This window comes from Calliphora vicina, chromosome 2 (genome assembly GCF_958450345.1).
Source record: "Calliphora vicina chromosome 2, idCalVici1.1, whole genome shotgun sequence".
Lineage (NCBI taxonomy): Eukaryota > Metazoa > Arthropoda > Insecta > Diptera > Calliphoridae > Calliphora > Calliphora vicina.
The window spans coordinates 132,524,156-132,550,010 of NC_088781.1; the positions used below are offsets into that span (position 1 = coordinate 132,524,156).

Below are 25,855 nucleotides of genomic sequence, written 5' to 3' on the forward strand. Positions count from 1 at the left end.
TATAAATAAATGTACCGTTTACTCATGTATGGCATGAATATTCATTGAAACGAAGTACATCCATCTTTATAAAGACATACACTCTTACAACTCATACATACATACAAACAGACATAAAACATTTTACTATTTATTGTCACTTTAGTGATGTTGTTTGGAGGAGCTCGATTCAAACTCGTACTCCACGAGCACAAATATAAAAAGAAGAAGATGTTGTAATGCATGTCTTCTTTCATTTTGTTTGTAGTATTGGCATGTTGTCTGCAATAAATTACACATCCCCACACATTACAGTTTGTTTTTACTCTAACAGAGTGATAGAGAGAGAGAGAGAGAGAGGGGGAAGTAGAGGGTGGTAGAGATAGAGAGATAAATTTCAACACATCATCCACCCTGACTGCTGCATACTTTAAGGGCTGGCAAGCAGTTTGGCAGCAGCAGCATAATGGTAATACTGTAGAAAATGATTTTATCGAAAATGAAATTCAAAACTGATTGAATTGATGGCAGCAAATAAAACAAACATGAAAGGAAGCTGCACAGAGGCAACAAAAAAATACAACCATCTAGCATTATTAAGAGTGAACAAAATTTATTCACTTAACACATTGTTTGAACACAATTGAGATACAGAGAAAATGTTAGCAACAAAAGTCAAAGTAAATTAGAAAAAATTTTGGAAATAAATAAAATTCGAAAAATGGATGGAACATTTAATCGTTCCAATGTTATTAAGAGCCATTTGAGGTCAGACTTTGTATCTTTAAAAACATTTTATATTTGTTTCCGTTATTTTAGGGGCATTTGGCGAGTGTTTCACAAAATTCCATTTCGTTCCTTGATTGTTTTTATTCCTAAAATAACTTTTTTTTAAGTATTTTAATATTTAATTTGGATTTTGACAACAATTAGCTAATTTAAATCGTTTTTTGTAATAAAAACCATACAGGAACAAAATGGAATCTAGTGAAACACTTAATTTTTTCACTAAAATGTTGTTCCTGCATGGTTTTTATTACCAAAACCGATTTAAATTAGCTAATTGTTGTCAAAATACAAATTAAATGTGAACATTTCAGTGTTTCACAAAATTCCATTTCGTTCCTGATTTATTTAATGCTAATTTAAGCGAATTTTTGAAGCTTTTGCAACACTAAAATTATGTTAAATAAATTGCAATGATAATTTTCCTAATTTTGACTGGGTAAGGTGAAAGTTTCATTTGATTCCATTTCGTTCCTAGTTGAAATTTTCATAAAATATTCTTCAAAGATGCTTTCTAAGCTACCTTTTGTATGGCCAACAAATCTCAGATCATTCTTCATTATTTGAGTGCTTAATTTCAAGTGTTTCACTTGATTCCATTTCGTTCCTTATAGGATTTTTCATATAAAATTGGGTATTTTTGTGCAAATATGCATGAAAATAATAAAAAAATTATATTTTTAAATTAAATCCATTTTGTTTCACTTGATTCCATTTCGTTCCAGATTTATTTAAAGCCAATTTAAGTTAATTTCTGAAGTTTTTGTATAATTAAAAGCAGTTTATAAGATTTGCAATGATGATTTTTCAAATATTTACAATAAACGATGATTGTTTCACTAAATTCCATTCGTTCCTGGTAGAAGTGTTTTATAAAATATTACAATAGATGCATTCTAAGCAAGCTTTTGTAGAGCTAATATCATTTGAGATGTTTCTTATTTACTTTAACATCTTATTTTAAGTGTTTCAATTGATTCCATTTCGTTCCTTAAAGGATTTTTGTTATTAAGTTCAAAAAAAAAAACGTGACAATCTTTATGTTTCATCTAATTTGATTTTACTATGTTCCACTTGATTCCATTTAATTTCTTGTTAGATTTTCTATACAAAAATACTTAAAATTTTGGTTAAATTGTTTACAAAACTAAAAGTAAAGGTGAAAAATTTTATGTTTCAGCTAATTCCATTTCGTTCCTGTTTCATGTAATGGCATTTTAAATAAGTCCTTTGCATTATTTAACACTTTTTACATGATTTTCTCTATTTAAACGGATTTTTTTATGCCAAATAAAAGAAAAGTACTTTTTGCTACAAATTTAACAAGTTATAGTTTTTGAAAATGTTTACAGCTTAATGGTGAAAATGCTGTAAATTCTACAGAAAGTACTTTTGGTTAAATTTATAAAAAGTACTTTTTTGAAAAGCAAATTTTTTGCTTCAAATGAAAAATCTTGATTTTATGCTATTTTCGTTTTTTTTTTTTTAAATTGTACAAAAGGTACTTTTGGACAAATTCCAAAAAAGTACTTTTTTATTAAAATTTTTAAATCATTATTTTGTTAGTAATTTCTGTAGTTTTTAAAGCAATTTTATCAAAAAAATATTTTTTAATTAAATAAGGTACTTTTTGAAAAAGGACTTTTTTCTTCAAAAAAGTACTTTTTTATTAAAAATTTTAAATTATTATTTTGTTAGTAATTTCTATAGTTTTTAAACCAATTTTATCAAAAAAAATGTTTTGAATTAAAAAAGGTACTTTTTGAAAAAGAACTTTTTTGCTCAAAAAAGTACTTTTTTTCTTAAAATTCATTATATTGAATAAAAATCTATTGTTTGAAAAAATTTTTTTTTGTAAACTTTACAAAAGGTACTTTTGGTTAAATTTCAAAAAAGTACTTTTTTTGATTTTAAATCATTATTGTGTTCTATAGTTTAAAATGTAATATTATAAAAAAAAATATTTTTTAATTAAAAAAGTACTTTTTTGTTCAAATTTAAAAATAGTACTTTTTTGATTCAAATAAAAAATTTATTTTTATTTTGCTATTTTCATTATTTTGATTAAAAATCTATTTTTTTGAGAATTTTTTTTTTGTGAAAGTTAATTGGCTCGGGACTTTTTTGTTCAAAAAAGTACTTTTTTTTCTTAAAATTCATTATATTGAATAAAAATCTATTGTTTGAGATTTTTTTTTTTAAATTTTACAAAATGTACTTTTGCTCAAATTTCCAATAAAGTACTTTTTTTGATTTAAAATTTTAAATCATAATTGTGTTGGTAATTTCTATAGTTTTTAATGTAATATTATAAAAAAACAAGTAAGAGTGCTATATTCGGCTGTGCCGAATCTTATATACCCTTCACCAAATTATACTTCAAAATTTTAAATATTTTTAGGTAAACAAAATTTAGTTTTTTTTTCAGTTTTTTAATTTTTTGGAAAAAAAAAATTTTCGATTGTTATTTTAATTTTTTTTTTTTAAATTTAAAATTTTTTTTTTTAAATTTTAAAATTTTTTTTTTTTTAAATTTAAAATTTTTTTTTTTTTAAATTTTAAAAATTTTTTTTTTGTTTTTTAAATTTTTTTTTTTTAAAAAAAAAAATTCGGGTTAAAAATTTTTTCCCGATTTTGACCCATTGTGGGTCCAACTTACTATGGTCTTATATACGTCGTTGCAAAGGTCTTTGAAATATCAATCATTAGATATCCATATTGTCTATATTAATGTCTTAGTAATCCAGATATAGGTAAAAAAATAGGTAAAAAATCGAGGTTGTCTTGGTTTTTTACTCATATCTCAGCCATTTGTGGACCGATTTTGCTGATTTTAAATAGCAAAATTCTCGAAAGCATGTCTGACAGAATTATTGAAGATTTGGATCCCGAAGATATCTGGGGTCTTCAGAAAACTGATTTCAACAGACAGACAGACAGACGGACAGACAGACAGACAGACAGACAGACAGACAGACAGACAGACAGACAGACAGACAGACAGACAGACAGACAGACAGACGGACATGGCTTAATCGACTCCGCTATCTATAAGGATCCAGAATATATATACTTTATAGGGTCGGAAATGAAAAATGTAGAAATTACAAACGGAATGACAAACTTATATATACCCTTCTCACGAAGCTGAAGGGTATAACAAGTAAGAGAGCTATATTCGGCTGTGCCGAATCTTATATACCCTTCACCAAATTATACTTTAAAATAATTTTTTTGAAATATTTTTAGGTAAACAAAATTTAATTTTTTTTTAATTGGTTTTCAAAATTTTTTTTTTGAAATTGTTTTTTAATTTTTTTTAAAAAAAGTTTTTTTCAAATATTTAAAAATTTTTTTTTTTTTTTTGAAAAAAAAATTGTATGACAAAAAAAATTTTTGGATGAAAAAAAAAATTCGGGTTAAAAAATATTTTTCCCGATTTTGACCCATTGTAGGTCCAACTTACTATAGCCTTATCTACATCGTTGCAATGGACTTTGAAATATCTATCATTAGATATCCATATTGTCTATATTAATGACTTAGTAATCCAGATATAGATCAAAAATAGGTCAAAAATCGAGGTTGTCCCGGTTTTTTGCTCATATCTCAGCCATTTGTGGACCGATTTTCTCGATTCTAAATAGCGACCGAGTCGGAAGAATTTCGGAGATATTGATGTATGAATCGTGTATGTAAGTTATTTGGGGGCTTCGGAAAGTTGATTTCAACACACAGACGGACAGACGGACATGGCTATATCGATTCCGCTATCTATAACGATCCAGAATATATATACTTTATGGGCTCGCAAATAAAAAATGTGGAAATTATAAACGGAATGACAAACTTATATATACCCTCGCCACTCATGGTGAATCGTATAAAAATATTTTTTAATTAAAAAAGTACTTTTTGGTTGAAATTAATTTTGATTAAAAAGCTAATTTTTAGAGGATTATTTTTTGTGAAAGTTAATTGGCTCAGATTTCAAAAAAGTACTTTTTTTAAACTTTTAAATCATTTTTAAATCTAAATTTTAAATCATTATTTTGTTGGTTATTTCTATAGTTTTTTAATGAAATTTCACAAAAAATAATATTTTTGAATTAAAAACGTACTTTTTTGTTTAAATTTAAAAAAGTACTTTTTTGCTTCAAAAGAAAATTATTTTTTTTTTGCGATTTTCATTATTTTGATTAAAAATCAATTTTTTAGAATATTTTTTTTTGTGAAAGATACTTGGCTCAGATTTCAAAAAAGTTCATTTTTCATTTAAATTGGAAAATCATAATTTTCAGGCATTTTTATAGTTTTAAAATTGTACAAAAAGTACTTTTGATCGAATTTAAAGAAAAGTACTTTTTTGCTTCAAGTTGAAAAAGTCATAATTTTCTGCCATTGTGAAAATGTTGTAAATTTTACAGAAAGTACTTTTGGTGAAATTTATAAAAGTACTTTTTCATTTAAATTGGAAAATCATAATTTTCAGCCATTTTTATAGTTTTAATATTTTAATATTTTTTTATAAATGAAAATTGTGCAAATTTCAGTCATTTAAACAAATTTAAAATATTCTTTTTAGTGTGAAAATGCTGTAAATTGTACAAAAAGTACTTTTGGTCGAATTTAAAAAAAAGTTCTTTTTTCATTCGAATTAAAATAATTCAAATTTTCTACTATTTTAATAGTTTGAGTACTTTTTATGTATACAAATGTATTTTATAGTGAAAATGCTTTGAATTGTACAAAAAGTACTATTGGTCGAATTTCAGAAAAGTACTTTTTTGCTTCAAATAAAAAAACACAATTTCAGTAATTTAAACAGTTTTAAGTACTTTTTATGTATACAAATTTGCTTTATAGTGTGAAAATGCTGTAAATTGTACAAAAAGTACCTTTGGTCAAATTTAAAAAAAAGTACTTTTTTGATTCGAATTAAAATAATTAAAATTTTCTGCCATTTTAATAGTTTTGAGTACTTTTTATGTATAAAAATTTACTCTGGAGTGAAAATGCTGCAAATTTTACAAAAAGTACTTTTGGTCAAATTTAAAAAAAAGTACTTTTTTGATTCGAATTAAAATAATTCAAATCTTCTGCCATTTTAATAGTTTTGAGTACTTTTATATATAAAAATTTACTTCATAGTGAAAATGCTGTAAATTTTACAAAAAGTACTTTTGGTCGAATTTAAAAAAAGTACTTTTCAAAAAGTACTTTTTTATTTAAATTGAAAAATTTTAATTCTCTGCCATATTTATAGTTTTTTAATATTTTTTATAAATGAAAATTTCACAAAAAAGTACTTTTAGCCAAATTTCAGAAAAGTACTTTTTTGCTTCAAATTCAAAAAAATATAATTTTAATTAAAAATTTACTTTATAATTAAAAAAACACAATTTCAGTCATTTAAACAGTTTTAAGTACTTTTTATGTATACTTTTTATGCTTTATAGTGTGAAAATGCTGTAAATTGTACAAAAAGTACTTTTGGTCGAATTTAAAAAAAGTACTTTTTTGATTCGAATTAAAATAATTAAAATTTTCTGCCATTTTAATAGTTTTGAGTACTTTTTATGTATAAAAATTTACTCTGGAGTGAAAATGCTGAAATTGTACAAAAAGTACTTTTGGTCGAATTTAAAAAAAGTACTTTTTTGATTCGAATTAAAATAATTAAAATTTTCTGCCATTTTAATAGTTTTGAGTAGTTTTAATGTATACAAATGTACTTTATAGTGAAAATGCTTTGAATTGTACAAAAAGTACTTTTGGTCGTACTTTAAAAAAAGTACTTTGCAAAAAGTACTTTTTTATTTAAATTGGAAAATTTAAATTCTCTTCCATTTTTATAGTTTTTAATATTTTTTATAAATGAAAATTATACAAAAAGTACTTTTAGCCAAATTTCAGAAAAGTACTTTTTTGCTTCAAATTCAAAAAAATATAATTTTAATTAAAAATTTACTTTATAATTAAAAAAACACAATTTCAGTCATTTAAACAGTTTTAAGTACTTTTTATGTATACTTTTTATGCTTTATAGTGTGAAAATGCTGTAAATTGTACAAAAAGTACTTTTGGTCGAATTTAAAAAAAGTACTTTTTTGATTCGAATTAAAATAATTAAAATTTTCTGCCATTTTAATAGTTTTGAGTACTTTTTATGTATAAAAATTTACTCTGGAGTGAAAATGCTGAAATTGTACAAAAAGTACTTTTGGTCGAATTTAAAAAAAGTACTTTTTTGATTCGAATTAAAATAATTAAAATTTTCTGCCATTTTAATAGTTTTGAGTAGTTTTAATGTATACAAATGTACTTTATAGTGAAAATGCTTTGAATTGTACAAAAAGTACTTTTGGTCGTACTTTAAAAAAAGTACTTTGCAAAAAGTACTTTTTTATTTAAATTGGAAAATTTAAATTCTCTTCCATTTTTATAGTTTTTAATATTTTTTATAAATGAAAATTATACAAAAAGTACTTTTAGCCAAATTTCAGAAAAGTACTTTTTTGCTTCAAATTCAAAAAAATATAATTTTAATTAAAAATTTACTTTATAATAAAAAAAGTTACAAAAAGTACTTTTGGTCGAATTTAAAAAAAGTAGTTTTTTATTTAAATTGAAAAATTCAAATTCTCTGCCATTTTTATAGTTTTTAATATTTTTTATAAATGAAAATTATACAAAAAAGTACTTTTAGCCAAATTTCAGAAAAGTACTTTTTAGCTTCAAATTCAAAAAAATATAATTTTCTACCATTTAAAAATTTAGTTTATAATGAAAAAGTACTTTTTAAAAAGTACTTTTTTATTTGAAATTAAAAATATTTTATTTTTAAAACACTTTTAAGATTTTAAATAATTTTTCCCTATAAAATTTGCCACAAAAAAGTACTATATTTTTCAATTTTACAAATTCACTTGCTTCTTGTATATTTTTCTTCATTTCCGTTATTTTCTTGCCCTCCCTAGCACGTTAAAAATAAATCCTTTCCTAACAACTTCTTGCTCACACACGTTTCAAATAACAAATATAAAATAATAACGAAATGAGAAAAAAAAGAAAAAAAAAACTATTTCAATTTCTTTCCTTCAAAATTGATGACCAAAGTGATTGATATTGTTTTTTCGTTGTTATTCTTCATTTCATTTCGTTTCATTTCTTTGCTTTTCCTTTAACATGAGGTTGAACATGCTTGACGGTTGTTTGCTTGCTTGTTTATTTATTTTTGAACCAGGCCAAAAGGACGAACTGAATGATTCCATTTCCCTCAATTCCTCAATTTCATCATCATTGATATCCAAGGCCAGCAATGAACGTTTAAATGTTGTTGGCTTGTTGTCTAGTATATTAAAGAATGCACAATCATTTCAATCTGAGGCACTAATTTCGTTGGATTCTTTAAGCATTGAGAACATGAACATTGTCGGCAATAAATTGTATTTTCGAATACAAAAACTGCTGCAAAAAGAAATTTGACTAAATCACGACATGCTGGCTGGCTGGCTGGTTGGTTGGTTTTTAGAAGAAAAAAAATATCCTTTTTTAGGGGAATTTTTTTTTTTTTTTTGGGTTTCATGTGTTTGAGTGTAAACATGAGTGAAACACCACTAGCTACTACTACAACCCACATATTTGTGTAGTAGATAGAATCCTCTAACATTTGTACTCAATTACAGTCAATGCTCTTTACAGGGAGCTTTGTTAAAAGGCATGCTTAAGCATGAGCGTTGGTTTTCTAAGCATACACACTGATATATGTCCCACATTTGGTTGTAATTTTTCTTCTTTTTTTCCTTACAAATTTCCAAATCAATTGATTTTATTTTTTGCTGTAAAATTAAAAGCAAAAATCAACGATTTATAGCTAGTAGTTTTGTTGCTACCAGCATTAGTCGTCGTGCTAGTAACAGTGTCAACAGCTCCTTGCTTTGCTTTCAGCAATATTTGTCCTTGTTTTTTTATATTTTTCTTTGATTTCATTCTTTGTTTGGTTTAATAGTTTTTAAATTTTTCTGTTTTATTTGTATTCCTTTTAGTTGTGGTTAAAAAATAAGGTTTGGCAACGGAAACTACCACCACAACTTTAGAACTTGTATATTAACGTCTTTCATATTTTACTAGAATTTCACCATAGACTGTCTTTAAGTTGTTGAAATATTGCATGGAACTTTGTCATATGCGCAAATAATTGCAAATTTATGATGAATTTTTATAAATATTGGCAGAGGTTCAGGAAATTCTATGATGATGCTAAAGGCTCGATTTGGGTTTCAAAAAGTATCTTATTTTAACAAAAAGTAAAAGTACTTTTTTCATAAAAAGTACTTTTTGCTTCAAATTAAAAAAAAAAATCATAATTTTCTGCAATTTTAATAGTTTTGAGTACTTTTTATTTTATAGTGAAAATGCAGTAAATTTTACCAAAAAGTACTTTTGGTCGAATTAAAAAAAAGTACTTTTTTATTTTATATTATAAATAAAAATTTACTTTATTGGCAAATTATACAAAAAGTACTTTTTTTCATAATTTTGAAAAAGTACCAAAATAGTACTTTTTTTAAAATTCTATTTTTTTTAAACAAAATTTTCCTCACATCTTTGAAAATGTCGTAAATGCTATAAAAACAAATTTTCTAATAAAAATAAGTACTTTTTTTTGCTCAAATTTAAACATTAAAATTTTTTACTATTTTTAATTTTCATAAAAAAGTACTTTTTGCTTCAAATTAAAAAAAAAATCTTAATTTTCTGCAATTTTAATAGTTTTGAGTACTTTTTATTTTATAGTGAAAATGTAGTAAATTTTACCAAAAAGTACTTTTGGTCGAATTAAAAAAAAAGTACTTTTTTATTTCATATTATAAATAAAAATTTACTTTATTGGGAAATTGTACAAAAAGTACTTTTTTTCATAATTTTGAAAAAGTACCAAAATAGTACTTTTTTTTAAAAATCTAGTTTTTTTAAACAAAATTTTCCTCAGATCTTTGAAAATGTCGTAAATGCTATAAAAATGAGTTTTCTAATAAAAATAAGTACTTTTTTTTTGCTCAAATTTAAACATTAAAATTTTTTACTATTTTTAAAAGTGTTTTTTTTTCATAAAAAAGTACTTTTTGCTTCAAATTAAAAAAAAATCTTAATTTTCTGCAATTTTATAGTGAAAATGTAGTAAATTTTACCAAAAAGTACTTTTGGTCGAATTAAAAAAAAAGTACTTTTTTATTTTATATTATAAATAAAAATTTACTTTATTGGGAAATTGTATAAAAAGTACGTTTTTTTCATAATTTTGAAAAAGTACCAAAATAGTACTTTTTTAAAAATCTAGTTTTTTTTAAACAGATCTTTGAAAATGTCGTAAATGCTATAAAAATAAATTTTTGCTCAAATTTAAACATTCCAATTTTTGGCCATTTTTGAATAATTTACTTTGCCAAAAAGTACTATTTAATTTTCACAAAAAGTACTATTTATCAATTTAAATAAAGTACATTTCTAAACAATATTATTATCTTATTTTTGGCAAAGCTGCATACATGCTGTTATACAAAAAAGTCCTATTTTTAGAAATAATAAGTGTTATTTTTAAAAAGTACTTTTTTTTGGTACCAATTAAAAAAATAATGATTTTATGCATTTTTTAGTTTTGACAAATTAAAAGAATCAAAATTTTCAGTAATTTTTATGGTTTTGTATAATTTACTATATGTATTGAGCAAATGCATTAATTATAAATTGTTTTATTTTTTTGAGTAATTAAAGTTAATTTTTAAAAAGTACTTTTTTTGGTACCAATTAAAAAAATTATATTTTTGTACTTTTTATTGTTTTGAGCACAATTTTTGGCATACAAATTTAGTTTATGTTGAAAATTTCGTAAATTTAGCAAAAAGTACTTTTGGTCGAAAAGTACTTTTTGGTACAAATTAAAAAGAATCAAAATTTTCAGTAATTTTTATGGTTTTATATTATTTAATATATGTATTACGAAAATGCAATAATTATAAATTGTTTTATTTTTTTGAGTAATTAAAGTTAATTTTTAAAAAGTACTTTTTTTGGTACCAATTTAAAAAATTATATTTTTGTACTTTTTATTGTTATGAGCAAAATTTGTTGCATAAAAATTTAGTTTATTTTGAAAATTTTGTAAATTTAGCAAAAAGTACTTTTGGTCAAATTTCAAAAAAGTACTATCTTAAAAGTACCTTTTTGCTAAAAGTCAAAAAATCCTAATTTTCTGATATTTTTATAGTTTTTCATAGTTTATTTTGCCTAATTTACTATTTTGAGAAAATCAGTAAATTGTACTAAAAGTACTTTTGGTCTATGAAAAAAAGTACGTTTCAGAAAGTACAATTTTTTTGAACTAAATTATTATTTTTTCTTGGTGTTAAGAATTTAGTAAACAGTACAAAAAATATTATTTTCTAGAATAACAAAAAATGGGTAAAATTTCAAAAAGTACCTTTTTGCTAAATGTCAAAAAATCCAAATTTTCTGGCATTTCTAGGGTTTTTTATGGTTTTTTATTTATATTTTTATTTTGAGAAAATTCTGGAAATTGCATAAAAAGTGCTTTTTTGTCAATTCAAGAAAGTACGTTTTAGAAAGTACTATTTTTAAGAAATTATTATTTTTTTCTTGGTGTTAAAGTATTATTTTCCAGAATGAAAAAAATGCAGTAATTTAAACAAAAAGTAATTTTGGTGAAATTTCAAAAAGTACTTTCTTAATAGTACCTTTTAACTACAAGTTAAAAATCGTAATTTTCTGCCAATTTCATTTTTATTTTGCACAATTTTGAAAATTTACCAATTTGGTACCAATTTCGGTCATTTAAAAAAATAGTACTTTTTTTATAAAATTATTATTTTTTCTTGGTGTTAAAAATTTAGTAAACTATACAAAAGTATAAAAAAGTACTTTTTTAAAAAATTTTCTTAATTTCACAAAAAGTACTATTTTGAAATATGTCGTACTTTTTAATTTATTTTATACATAAAATTATAATTTTCCATAAAAAAAATACCAAAAACGATACAAAATAGTACTATTTTCAAAAAGTACTTTTTTTATAATAAAAAGTACTTTTGCTTATTTTAATATTTTTTTAGCTCGAAATTATTATCTTGTGCATAAAACTAACATTTTGGTACTTTTGGTCAAATATAAAAAAAGTACTTTTTTAAGAAATTTTGTAAATTCCACAAAAAGTACTATTTTGAAATATGTCGTACTTTTTAAGTTAAATTATTATTTTGTACATAAAACTATAATTTTCCATAAAAAATACCAAAAACTATACAAAATATTACTATTTTCAAAAAGTACTTTTTTATACTAAAAAGTACTTTTAGCTTATTTTAATTTTTTTTTAGCTTGAAATTATTATCTTGTGCATAAAACTAACATTTTCCCTAAAAAATACCAAAATTTATATAAAAAAAGTACATTTGCAAAAAGTACTTTTTATACTAAATATTACCTTTTGCTTATTTTAAATATGTTTTTGTTTAAGATGTATAAAAATACCATTTTCCATAAAAAATAGCTCAAATTAAAAAAATACTACATATTTGCAAAAAGTACTTTTTAGTATAAAAAAGTTTAAAAAGTACTTTTTAGTATAAAAAAGTTTAAAAAAGTACTTTTTGCAAATATGTAGTATTTTTTTAATTTGAGCTATTTATTTATGGAAAATGATATTTTTATGCATCAATTAATAATATTAAAATAAGCAAAAAGTACTATTTAGTATAAAAAGCACTTTTTGCAAATGTACTTTTTTATATAAATTTTGGTCTTGCTTATTTTGTACATAAAACTATAATGTTCCATAAAAAGTACCAAAAACTATAATAGTACTATTTTCAAAAAGTACTTTTCTATACTAAAAAGTACTTTTAGCTTATTTTAATATTTTTTTTAGCTTGAAATTATTATCTTGTGCATAAAACTAACATTTTCCCTAAAAAGTACCAAAATTTATATAAAAAAGTACATTTGCAAAAAGTACTTTTTATACTAAATAGTACTTTTTGCTTATTTTAAATATGTTTTTGTTTAAGATGCATAAAAATATCATTTTCCATAAAAAATAGCTTAAATTAAAAAAGTACTACATATTTGCAAAAAGTACTTTTTAGTATAAAAAAGTACTTTTTGCAAATATGTAGTATTTTTTTAATTTGAGCTATTTATTTATGGAAAATGGTATTTTTATGCATCAATTAATAATATTAAAATAAGCAAAAAGTACTATTTAGTATAAAAAGTACTTTTTGCAAATGTACTTTTTTTATATAAATTTTGGTCTTGCTTATTTTGTACATAAAACTATAATTTTCCATAAAAAATACCAAAAACTATACAAAATAGTACTATTTTCAAAAAGTACTTTTTTATACTAAAAAGTACTTTAAGCTTATTTTAATATTTTTTTTAGCTTGAAATTATTATCTTGTGCATAAAACTAACATTTTCCCTAAAAAATAACAAAATTTATATAAAAAAAGTACATTTGCAAAAAGTACTTTTTATACTAAATGGTACTTTTTGCTTATTTTAAATATTTTTTTGTTTAAGATGCATAAAAATACCATTTTCCATAAAAAATAGCTCAAATTAAAAAAGTACTTTTTTATACTAAAAAGTACTTTTAATATTTAAATATTTTTTTGTTTAAGATGCATAAAAATACCATTTTCCATAAAAAATAGCTCAAATTAAAAAAGTACTTTTTTATACTAAAAAGTACTTTTTGCTTATTTCAATAACATTTTATATTAAAATTATTATTTTGTGCATAGAAGTACCATTTTCCTTAAAAAATGCCACACATTTTATAAAAAAGTACTATTTGCAAAAATAAATTTTTTATGTTAAAAAGTACTTTATGTTTCTTTTAATGATTTTAATGCTTCAACAAAAACTGCAGGAAATCATACTAATAATACTAAGGTGAGCCTTAAACATATAAATTAAATTAATTTCCTGTTTTTGTCAAAATTGTACAAAAAGTACTTTTCTAATATAGAAATTTTTAATTGCTAAAAAGTATTTTAGTCTTAAATTTTAGGTTTAACTATCAAAATATTTAAAAAGTTTAATTTCCAGTAAAAAAAGTACTTTTTTATAAATTTAAAACTAGATTTATGAAAAAAGTACAATTTTGAAAAAGTACTTTTTCCAACAAACTGTATTTTAAGAAAAATTTAGCAAATTGTATAAAAAGTACTTTTCTGATATAGTACTTTTTAATTGGTAAAACATATTTTAGTCTAGGTTTAGTAAAAAAAATTATGAAAAAAGTATAATTTTAAAAAAGTACTTTTTTCAAGATTTGGATTTTTATCAAAAAGTCTTATTTTGAAATAGTACTTTTGGATTGTATTGGAGATTTTTGTTACCTTATATCACAAAATAAATATGTATTTTGTAAATTTCCTTATTACCAAATAAAAACAATTAAATACACAACTGACCCTTTGTTAACTTACTAGTAGCCAGTAAAGTAATTAGTTCCTAAAGTGAATTATAGTTGAAATTTCCTAAAGATAACTAAAGCGTAATAATGTTTTAATTCTTTGCTTATAGAATAAGCTAAGAACACTTGGTATATGGAAGTTTAAATAAAATTTAACACTGACTACTTCTTTCATTACCAAGGTATAGAAAAGTGTTATTCGAGGTATTTCATGACTAAGGTGGATATTGTAGGATTTTTTATTTTTGTTTAAAAAACAATGTATGCTTAGTTATGATTTCTTTTCAGTGTTTCAATTCCATTTCGTTTCTTTTCAATATTGTTTCGTTTTCAGGTTGGTTCTTTAGCCAGAATTATATTTGTTTAGTGATAATGAATGAGTTTTAAGTAAGTTTTTGATGATTTTTCAGAAGTGTTTCAATTCCATTTGGTTCATACTATGGTTTCATAATTAATTTAATGTTATTTGTCTTAATTTTAAGAGGATGTAATTTTGTTGATTCCAACTAAATGTTTCAAGTCCATTTTGTTTTTCAAAACAAAATTTTTTATATTTTTCAAGAATTTTTTTTGTAAGTTTTCTATAAAATTATGTTTCATTTCAGGAGATTTAAGCATGCAGTGGAAAAACCTTTAGGTTTTGTTAGTTATATACAAAAATAGGTTTTAAAATGGTCTAATATTTTAAATATTTATAACAACATTTAAAGCCATGGCAATTATACAAGATTTTGGTTTAGTTTTAGGTGCCAATACAATTACTAATTACAAATGGATTCAATGCTAAATTAACAATGAATACACATATTTAAAAAAAAACATAAATTACTAAGAAAATTAAATGGAAATTAAAATAAAAAAATTATAAAATGATATAAAAAAAATGAAGTGTTAAGGTTTTGCTAATTATTTAAAGCTGGGCTAAAAATTAGTTGGCTAAGTTAATGAAAAATTATTCAAATTTTTTACATAAATATAACAATCAAATTGAAAATTATTATTGGAGGTTTTGTTATAAAAGCAGTCAAAAATATTATAATAATTTTTAGTTTTAAATAAAATTTTCTTTTTTAATAAAAATAAATTATAGAAAAATATGTTGTTTGGTTTGGTTTTTGTTAAGAAAAAAAATGTAAAGTTAAAAGTAAGAGAAGAAATTAAATTATTTTGTGAAACTAACTTTGATGCTAAATTTTCGCGTTTGAATTTTGACCCTTTGATCTATCCAGCTGGCACGACGACCACTTAACGATGGCTTTAAATTTGTTAAATTTTTTACAATTAACAAATTTATTTATATGGTTTTTGTTTTTTGGTTAAACATATTTTCATTAATTGTTTAGTTTTTAAGAAGACAGAGTTAATTTGTGTGAAGAAGAAAAAAAAGTAATATATAAGTTAATAATTAATTGAAAAATAATTGAAATACAAAAAAAATGTTTTTTTTTTTTAATTAATTACTTAATAAGTTTATAGCAAAAACAAATGTACTTAAAGTTAAATTCAAAAAACAATAAACAATAAACTAAATAAAAAAGCTTTTCTTTAAATAATTCTTATATAAATGAATACATTAAGTTAATTCGTTTAGAAAAAATAACAGTTATTAAAAGGGTTAAAAGACTTTAAAGATTAAGTCATGGAAAGAGAGAGACAGAGAGATAGAGAGACAGAAGTTTTTAGCTTAACTTTTTGTTTTGTTAATTTCAATTTTAATTAAATGAAAAGCCTAATATTTTTAATTTTTACCACCAATAGCTTTAAGGTTAAGTTTATGAAGGCCCAACTCGGAATATTTTTATTAATTTTTTCATAAAATAAACAAAAATTTAAATAAATATTTTAAAATAATGTTAAAATAAATTTAATTTTTAGCTTTGCTTTGTCTATTATTGCTAGTTTTTTTTTATAATTTTAAGTAACAATTTAAATAACTACATTTAACTACTTTTTGAACTCAAACTAAAAGCTGTTTTGTGTGTAGAGCTTTAAGCTTTATTTTTGGTAAACTAGTTTAATAAATGATTATGATGATTAAGTGTCAAATATTATACACACACAAAATTGCAACAAACTAAATGATTATTTAAAGGAGTAAAAATTGTAGAGCGTTTTGAAAATGTGGAAAATATAGTAAAAGTTTGTTATTTTTCTAAAAAATTAAATTTTTTTTAAAAAGTACTTTTTTTAAAAAAGTACTCTTTTTAAAAAAATACTCTTTTCATAAAAGTATAATATTTAATTTTTCTCCATAGAAATATTTTCTGATTCTTTTCTAAAAAAGTACTTTTTTCTAAAAATTAAATTTTTTCAAAAAGTACTTTTTTCAAAAAGTACTTTTTTCATAATTTTTTTTGAAAAATCTACTTTTTTTAAAAAAGTATAATATATAATTTTTCTCCATGAAATATTTAAAAATTGTGTCTGATTCTTTTCTAAAAAAGTACTTTTTTCTAAAAATTACATTTTTTCAAAAAGTACTTTTTTCAAAAGTGCATTTTTCAATAATTCTTTTTGAAAAATCTACTTTTTTTTAAAAAAGTACTTTTATCAAAAATTACTTCTTCAAAAAAGTATAATATTTAATTTTTCTCCATGAAATATTTAAAAACTGTGTCTGATTCTTTTCTAAAAAAGTACTTTTTATTCTAAAAATTACATTTTTTCAAAGGTGCATTTTTCAATAATAGTAATTTTTTCAAAAATCTTCTTTTTTTAAAAAAAAAAAAAATACCTTTATCAAAAAGTACTTTTTCAAAAAAGTATAATATTTAATTTTTCTCCATGAAATATTTAAAAACTGTGTCTGTTTCTGTTCTAAAAAAGTAGTTTTTTCCTAAAAATTAAATTTTTTCAAAAAGTACCTTTTTCAAATGTGCATTTTTCAATAATAGTATGTTCCTTTTAAAAAATACCTTTTTCAAAAAAGTACTTTTTAAAAAGTACCTTTTCATAAAAGTATAATATTTCAGTTTTCTCGATGAAATATTTAAAAAATGTGTCTGATTCCTTTCTGATAAAGTACCTTTTTCAAAAGTACATTTTTCTGAATAATAATATTTTTTTCAAAAAGTACCTTTTTCAAAAATAAATTTTTTCAATAATAGTAAGTACTTTTTTAAAAAGTACCTTTCCAAAATAGTTTTTTTTTTAAAAGTACCTTTTTCCAAAATAGTACTTTTTAAAAAAGTATAATGCATATTTCATTTTTATCATTATAAAATGTGTCTGATTCTTTTTAAAAAAGTACTTTTTTCTAAAAAATAAATTTTTTCTAAAAAATATTTTTTTTCTGAAAAATAATATTATTTTCAAAAAGTACCTTTTTAAAAAATTGTACTTTTTTTCAATACTACTTTTTAATTTTTTTCCAAAAGTACTTTTTTAAAAAGTACCTTTTTGGAAAAGTACTTTTTCATAAAAGTATATGTATTGCAATTTTCAATAATAGTATGTACTTTTTTAAAAGTACCTTTTCCCAAAATAGTACTTTTAAAAAAAAATACATATTTCATTTTTCTGTATGAAATACTTATTTAAAAAAAGTGTCTGATTCTTTTCTTAAAAAGTACTTTTTTCTAAAATTTAAATTTTTTCTTAAAAAATAATATTTTTTTTTAAAAGTACCTTTTTCAGAAATAGTACTTTTTTAGAAATTGTACTTTTTTAAAATGTACCTTTTTCAGAAATAGTACTTTTTTTTAAAAAGTACCTTTTTCCAAAATAGTACTTTTTTAAAAAATACCTTTTTCCAAAATAGTACTTTTTTTTAAAAAGTATCTTTTAAAAAATGTGTCTGATTCTTTTCTAAAAAAGTACTTTTTCCTAAAAATTTAATTTTTTCTGAAAAATTTATGAGAAATAGAAATTTTAAAAAGTATCTTTTAAAAAATATGTCTGATTCTTTTCTAAAAAAATACTTTTTTCTAAAAATTAAATTTTTTCTGAAAATTAATATTTTTTGAAAAAGTACCTTTTTGAGAAATAGTACTTTTTCAAAAAGTACCTTTTTGAGAAATAGTACTTTTTTCAAAAAGTACCTTTTTGAGAAATAGTACTTTTTTCAAAATGTACCTTTTTGAGAAATAGTACTTTTTTCAAAAAGTAACTTTTTCAGAAATAGTACTTTTTAAAATGTATCTTTTTCAGAAATAGTACTTTTTAAAAAGTACCTTTTCCCAAAATAGTACTTTTTAAAAAAAGTATCTTTTTCCAAAATAGCACTTTTTTTAAAAAAGTATCTTTTAAAAAAAATAAATTTTTTCTCGATGCAATACTTAAAAAAAGTGTGTTATTCTATAAGTACACAATACCTTTTTCAAAAAAGTACTTTTTCCAAAAATTATTTTTATAGAAAAATACATTTTAGAAGTGTACTTTTGCTAAAACAACTATTTTAAAAAACTGATTTTTTCTAAAAGTACTTTTTCTGCTAGTACTCTCTGAAAAAGTACCTTTTTCCAAAATTATAAAAAGGAGTTTTCTAAAATTACTTTGTTAAAAGTACTCCTTTCTATAAGCACTTTTAAAAAAGTACTTATTTCGAAAAGTACCTTTAAAAAAAAATAATTTTTTAAAAAAGATATTTTTCTACAACTTATTTTATCAAAAGTACTTTGATTTTTAAAACAATACCTTTTTCCGGAAGTAGTAATTTAAAAAACTACTTTTTTCTAACTTTATTAAAAGACCTTTTTCCGGAAGTAATAATTTAAAAAGGTACTTTTTTCTAAAAAGTAAGTAAAGATTATTCAATTATTATTTTAAAGCACCTATATTTGAAGACCACTTTGAATGTAAAAATAAGCTGCAATATGGTCCTTCGAACCTCAAATTGTTTCAAATTGAGTTAATGTTGTAAAATTTTAGATTTTCCTTTTAATATTTCTAAATTTTTCTGTTGACCTGGGAACCTTAAAGTCTCAAACATTTAGCGAGAATTAAAATATTCTTCGAACTTTGAATATTATAATGTGCTGCAATGTGGTCCTTCGAACCTCAAATTGTTTAAGATTGAGTTAATGTTGTAAAATTTTAGATTTTCCTTTTAATATTTGTACATTTTCCTGCGAACTTTAAAGTTTCAAACATTTAGAAAAAGGTTTCAATTTGAATTTTTGCATTTTAATGTCTGAAATTATAAATCAATTTTGAAAATCTGTTCCAGTTTATGTGAACTACAGAAAATCAGTAGAGCATACGTCAAACTTTTTAAATATTATTTGTGGAAATCATTAATTTGAACGGGAAAGTGAAAAGGGGGCAAAATGCAGTACTTTATGTCCTTCGAACCTTAAATAATATTTATTTTTGAATGATTTTAGCATGGTAATCGGCTCAAAGAAAGATTTTCAATTCAAACAGATTTGAGGATTTTGATTTTAATGTTCTGTATTTTATGTCCTTCGAACCTTAATCAGTATTTCTTTTGGAAAGATTTCAGCATGATAATCTGCTCAACGAAATACTCTTAATGCAAACAGATTTGAGGATTTTGATTATAATGTAATGTACTTTAGGTCCTTCGAACCTTAATTAATATTTCTATTAGAATGATTTTAGCATGATAATCTGTTCAAAGAAAGACTCTCAATGCAAACAGATTTGAGGATTTTAATTTTAATGTAATGTACTTTAGGTCCTTCGAACCTTAATAAATATTTAATTTAGAATGGCATTTAGCATGATAATCTGTTCAGTTAAAGAATCTCAATTCAAACAGATTTGAGGATTTTGATTTTAATGTACTGTATTTTAGGTCCTTCGAACCTTAATTAATATTTCTTTTAGAATGATTTTAGCATGATAATCTGCTCAACGAAAGACTCTCAATTCAATCAGATTTTAGGATTTTTATATTGTTGTGCTGTATTTTAGGTCCTTTGAACCTTAACTAATCTGAAAAACTATAAATTTTAGGTCCTTCGAACCTTAATTAATATTTCGTTTGGTATTCATTTATAAGTTCAAATATAAATTTACACACCAAATCTTAATATTAATTTAGGGTACTTAAGGTCCTTCGAACCTTCACCAATATATTTCTTAAAAGTATTCTTTATAAAAAGTCTGTCAATACAAATTGGTTTGAGGATTGTGATATTTAGGTCCTTCGAACCTTAATGATATTTTTATAATGGTGCTCTTGAAAGCAGTTCTTTCAATTCAAATATATTAACAATCTCCTGTAAATCATGTGAAAGAACACTGTTCCAAGAAAACTTTGTAGTTCGAAGGACCAGATTTTAAAATAAACAAATATGGTCCATCGAACTATAAAGTTTGACTTTTACTATATTTTCTTTTGTTTAACAATATTCTTTAAATATTAACGAATGATAAGTAAGTAAATATGATGATTTTATTTGCAATAAAACTTTATATAAATATTTGATTATCTCAATATGAAAAGCAAAAATAATTATTCTAAAAAAGTGGCATTTATAGGAAAATCAAAGACAAAGCAAATAAGTTACCAAATTCAACATAAACCAACTGAAAATATAATGTAATAACTTTCTATTGAAACAATATTTAGTAAAATATATTTCCGAATTAGGTCTATAGAGAAGAGTAATTAAAAATCAACAAAAAAATAAAGGAAAAGATGTAAAACTAAAATAAATTTGAAAAATGGATGTTTAAAGAAGGCAAGTGTGAAAAATATCAATAGATAAGAAAAGTGAGCTTGATAAGATGAGAGCGAAATTTATAGAAAGTTAGATTAAAGGTTGGGGTAGTCAACTTTTTTTTTCTTTTTTAGTTAATATATATTAAAAATAACAAACATTTAAATATATTTATTAAAGGAGACATAATAAGATTTATAAATAGAATAGAAATAGTTGACAGAGACATACATAAATAAATATTTAAATAGAAATATTTTTTATTCTTTTTTTTAAATTTAGAAGTTTAGAAATAGTCACACATAATCGTTGCATTGGATTATAAATTTTTCTCAAAATTTTCCATAAACATTGAAACAAATTCAATAAAACATAAAATTTAACAGAAAATATTCAACATCAAATATATCTAAAGAGAATGAACTTAATTTAAAATAAATTATAAGAACTTTTGAATACAAAACACGCACGCACAAGGCACACCATTAAAATTGTTGGAAAATAATATTGGGTTTCCCAAAATATATGAAAAATTATATTTTATTAAATTGAAATCTTAAGAAAATTTAAGGAATATAATTAAATTTTATTTAAAACATAAGCAAATTTAAAAAATTTCATTAAAAATGTGTGTGTTTTAATTGTGAGAATAATTGCTAGATTTTGGTCCTTCGCACCCTGAACAATTAATGATATTTGTAAGATATCGGGGATTTTTGGAGGTTAAACTTCTTAAATTGAATCTAGTTAAAAGGAAATGATGTTAAATCCATAAAAAACTGATTGTTTTTAACTAAGCATAGTTTTAATAAGTTGGTCCTTCGAACCAAGAACGGAAGTTTATCTTATTTTCATCTTAATAAAATATACGGAGAATGTCACTACAAGTAAACTGTTAGATCTTTAAATATGTCATCATTTGGCTGCATACAAAACATGGTCCTTCGAGTTGGATTAATGGCCTAAAATTTATGAATTTCGTATAAATCGATGACATTGGATAAGACCTTTGAATATTTAAAATGTTTACTCAAATGGACCTTCGAATCTCCAACAATTGAGATTTAATTAATTTTTTTATTGACTAAATTTGATTTTCTATCCTCAAATATTCACGAGACAACTACATTCGATTACTGACCTCTAGTTTAGGTTCTAGTTAAGTTCTAGTTCAGGTTCTAGTTTAGTTCTAGTTCAGTTCTAGTTCAGGTTCTAGTTCAGGTTCTAGTTCAGGTTCTAGTTCAGGTTCTAGTTTAGGTTCTAGTTCAGGTTCTACTTCAGGTACAGGTTCTAGTTCAGGTCCTAGTTCAGGTTCTACTTCAGGTACAGGTTCTAGTTCAGGTTCTAGTTCAGGTCCTAGTTCAGGTTCAAGTTCTAGTTCAGGTTCCACTTCAGGTACAGGTCCTAGTTCAGGTTCTAGTTCAGGTTTTAGTTCAGGTTCTAGTTCAGGTTCAAGTTCAGGTTCTAGTTCAGGTTCTAGTTCAGGTTCTAGTTCAGGTCCTAGTTCAGGTTCTACTTCAGGTACAGGTTCTAGTTCAGTTCTAGTTCAGGTTCTAGTTCAGTTCTAGTTCAGTTCTAGTTCAGTTCTAGTTCAGTTCTAGTTCAGTTCTAGTTCAGTTCTAGTTCAGTTCTAGTTCAGTTCTAGTTCAGTTCTAGTTCAAGTTCAGTTCTAGTTCAGTTCTAGTTCAGTTCTAGTTCAGTTCTAGTTCAGTTCTAGTTCAGTTCTAGTTCAGTTCTAGTTCAGTTCTAGTTCAGTTCTAGTTCAGTTCTAGTTCAGTTCTAGTTCAGTTCTAGTTCAGTTCTAGTTCAGTTCTAGTTCAGTTCTAGTTCAGTTCTAGTTCAGTTCTAGTTCAGTTCTAGTTCAGTTCTAGTTCAGTTCTAGTTCAGTTCTAGTTCAGTTCTAGTTCAGTTCTAGTTCAGTTCTAGTTCAGTTCTAGTTCAGTTCTAGTTCAGTTCTAGTTCAGTTCTAGTTCAGTTCTAGTTCAGTTCTAGTTCAGTTCTAGTTCAGTTCTAGTTCAGTTCTAGTTCAGTTCTAGTTCAGTTCTAGTTCAGTTCTAGTTCAGTTCTAGTTCAGTTCTAGTTCAGTTCTAGTTCAGATCTAGTTCAGTTCTAGTTCAGTTCTAGTTCAGTTCTAGTTCAGTTCTAGTTCAGTTCTAGTTCAGTTCTAGTTCAGTTCTAGTTCAGTTCTAGTTCAGTTCTAGTTCAGTTCTAGTTCAGTTCTAGTTCAGTTCTAGTTCAGTTCTAGTTCAGTTCTAGTTCAGTTCTAGTTCAGTTAGTTAGAGTTAGAGTAGAGTTAGAGTAGAGTTAGAGTAGAGTTAGAGTAGAGTTAGAGTAGAGTTAGAGTAGAGTTAGAGTAGAGTTAGAGTAGAGTTAGAGTAGAGTAGAGTTAGAGTAGAGTTAGAGTAGAGTTAGAGTAGAGTTAGAGTAGAGTAGAGTTAGAGTAGAGTAGAGTTAGAGTAGAGTTAGAGTAGAGTTAGAGTAGAGTTAGAGTAGAGTTAGAGTAGAGTTAGAATAGAGTTAGAGTAGAGTTAGAGTAGAGTTAGAATCTTATAAAGAGCTTCCTTATTGATTTTTTAGCCTAAAACTCTGAATGTATTGAATATATGTATTTTTAACAAAATTTTCCTTTCAAATTTGTAAAACTTATTTTCAACTAACTCTGATTGGTTTTATATTTTTTTTTCTCTCTTTTAATTTCGTGTAAATATTCGTACAAATAAATACCCACATTTTTTTGAGGTTTTGATTTAACTATTATATCTAGGCGAACCATCATTACATGTGTACGTATACAGATGTCTAGTATATAGATTTATAAAAGCTCTCTATGTAAATATCAATTAATGTAATTGATTCTATAGGCTGCAGTGGTTTTTATAGCCCCGGTAAATAAACGGGACAGACGAGCAAACAAATATAAGAGGAAAAGCAAAAAACAACCTCTAACATTTTGTGAATTCAACAATCTATTCAACAGAATTTTTCCAAGGTAATAATGAAATAAAAGCTTTTCTGTTAGTATTTTTAAAAAATATTTTTTTATACTTTTTTTTTAGGTTAAAAAAACCTGTATGCAGAAATGTCAATGAAAAATAATGAACCATAAACCATGCAGCAGCCGGATTTTTTGCCATAAAATGTAACATATGTTAAGGTGTCACGTTCCATTTGTTTTATGATGCGTGAGTCCTTTCTGCCATACAGATCATAGTTTATTATATATAACATTTGGTGTGGCAGGCACCATAAATATTCATGGTGATTTTCCTGAATTTCCTACAATTTTTCCTTTCCCCCGTTTTTATTTTTAGTTGTCGCTACACACTGACACACACACACATTTTTAATTGTTGAAAATTAAAATAAAAACAATTCATCATTTAAAATAACAAAAAAACTTAAAGTTCCACACACTTTCATACCATGTCGCCAAATAATGTCTGTGTTAACATTTAAAAAAAGACAATTTTCCATCGAAAATAAAAAAAAAAATATATAAAATTTAAACATTCTGTTTGAACATAAAAACACAAGAAAAATCAACAGAAATCCTTGGTTTTGTTTGATTAATGGTTTTTTTGTTTGTTATTTTTCAATAATAAAATTAATAATAAACCGAAAATAAAAAAGAAAAAAAAATATTCTACTGATTGCATAGAGGAAAAGGAAATGCTGGTGAAATCATTTAAAAACTGTCAACAAAGAGGAGACATGGCAGCAAAATGAAGTGCCAAATAAAACGAAAATAAGCTACATAAACGTAGAAAGCATTTATGGTCCTTCGAACCAAAAATTTTAAAAAATCTTTAAAGTAGAAAAACATCAATTGTTTTCAATAATTAAATTAGAAATATAAACGATTGTCTATCCAAAACATACTGCAAGACTTGCATAAATTTTAAAGATTTTGGTCCTTCGAACCTTCAGCTTTTAATGACTTTTTTCAAAAATACTTCTGTTTTTATAACAGATGAACAGTTCAACTAACTTTATTAGAAGTCTTTGCTTTTAAAACTGACTTGAGGAATAAACTCTATGATTTAGGTCCTTCGAAACTTTAGTTTTGAATGAATACTTTTAAAATTATTTATAGTTTTACAGCATTTCCTTTTTATTTTATGCCTTAACTGATACCTATTTAAATAAATGATAACATTTATGTTTAAATCATTAAATAAAAATGAAAACTTAGGGAAAATATGCAGCGGATATTGTGTGACCTAGAATTGTTATCTAAATGATTGAATATTTATCACAAAAGACTTGGTTTTACTAGGAAATATAGCATTCAATAAAATATAGTAAAAAATACTTAAAATTTAAAAAGTATAATTTAAGGATCATAAAAGAACTGGAACAGAACTAGAACAGAACAGATCTAGAACAGAACCAGAACAGAACTAGAACAGAACTAGAACAGAACTAGAACAGAACTAGAACAGAACTAGAACAGAACTAGAACAGAACTAGAACAGAACTAGAACAGAACTAGAACAGAACTAGAACAGAACTAGAACAGAACTAGAACAGAACTAGAACAGAACTAGAACAGAACTAGAACAGAACTAGAACAGAACTAGAACAGAACTAGAACAGAACTAGAACAGAACTAGAACAGAACTAGAACAGAACTAGAACAGAACTAGAACAGAACTAGAACAGAACTAGAACAGAACTAGAACAGAACTAGAACAGAACTAGAACAGAACTAGAACAGAACTAGAACAGAACTAGAACAGAACTAGAACAGAACTAGAACAGAACTAGAACAGAACTAGAACAGAACTAGAACAGAACTAGAACAGAACTAGAACAGAACTAGAACAGAACTAGAACAGAACTAGAACAGAACTAGAACAGAACTAGAACAGAACTAGAACAGAACTAGAACAGAACTAGAACAGAACTAGAACAGAACTAGAACAGAACTAGAACAGAACTAGAACAGAACTAGAAC

General features: G+C 23.7%; 1 protein-coding gene across 1 annotated transcript in view; it reads right to left on the reverse strand.

The window, feature by feature from the left end:
- The window catches only part of Nckx30C, a 219,254-nt gene that overhangs the window by 29,387 nt on the left and 164,012 nt on the right, over nt 1–25,855 (reverse strand). Inside the window, exon 5 of the mRNA XM_065500403.1 lies at nt 15,450–15,524. Coding sequence (XP_065356475.1) covers nt 15,450–15,524 — 75 coding nt within the window. The remainder of the gene's footprint in view (nt 1–15,449; nt 15,525–25,855) is intronic.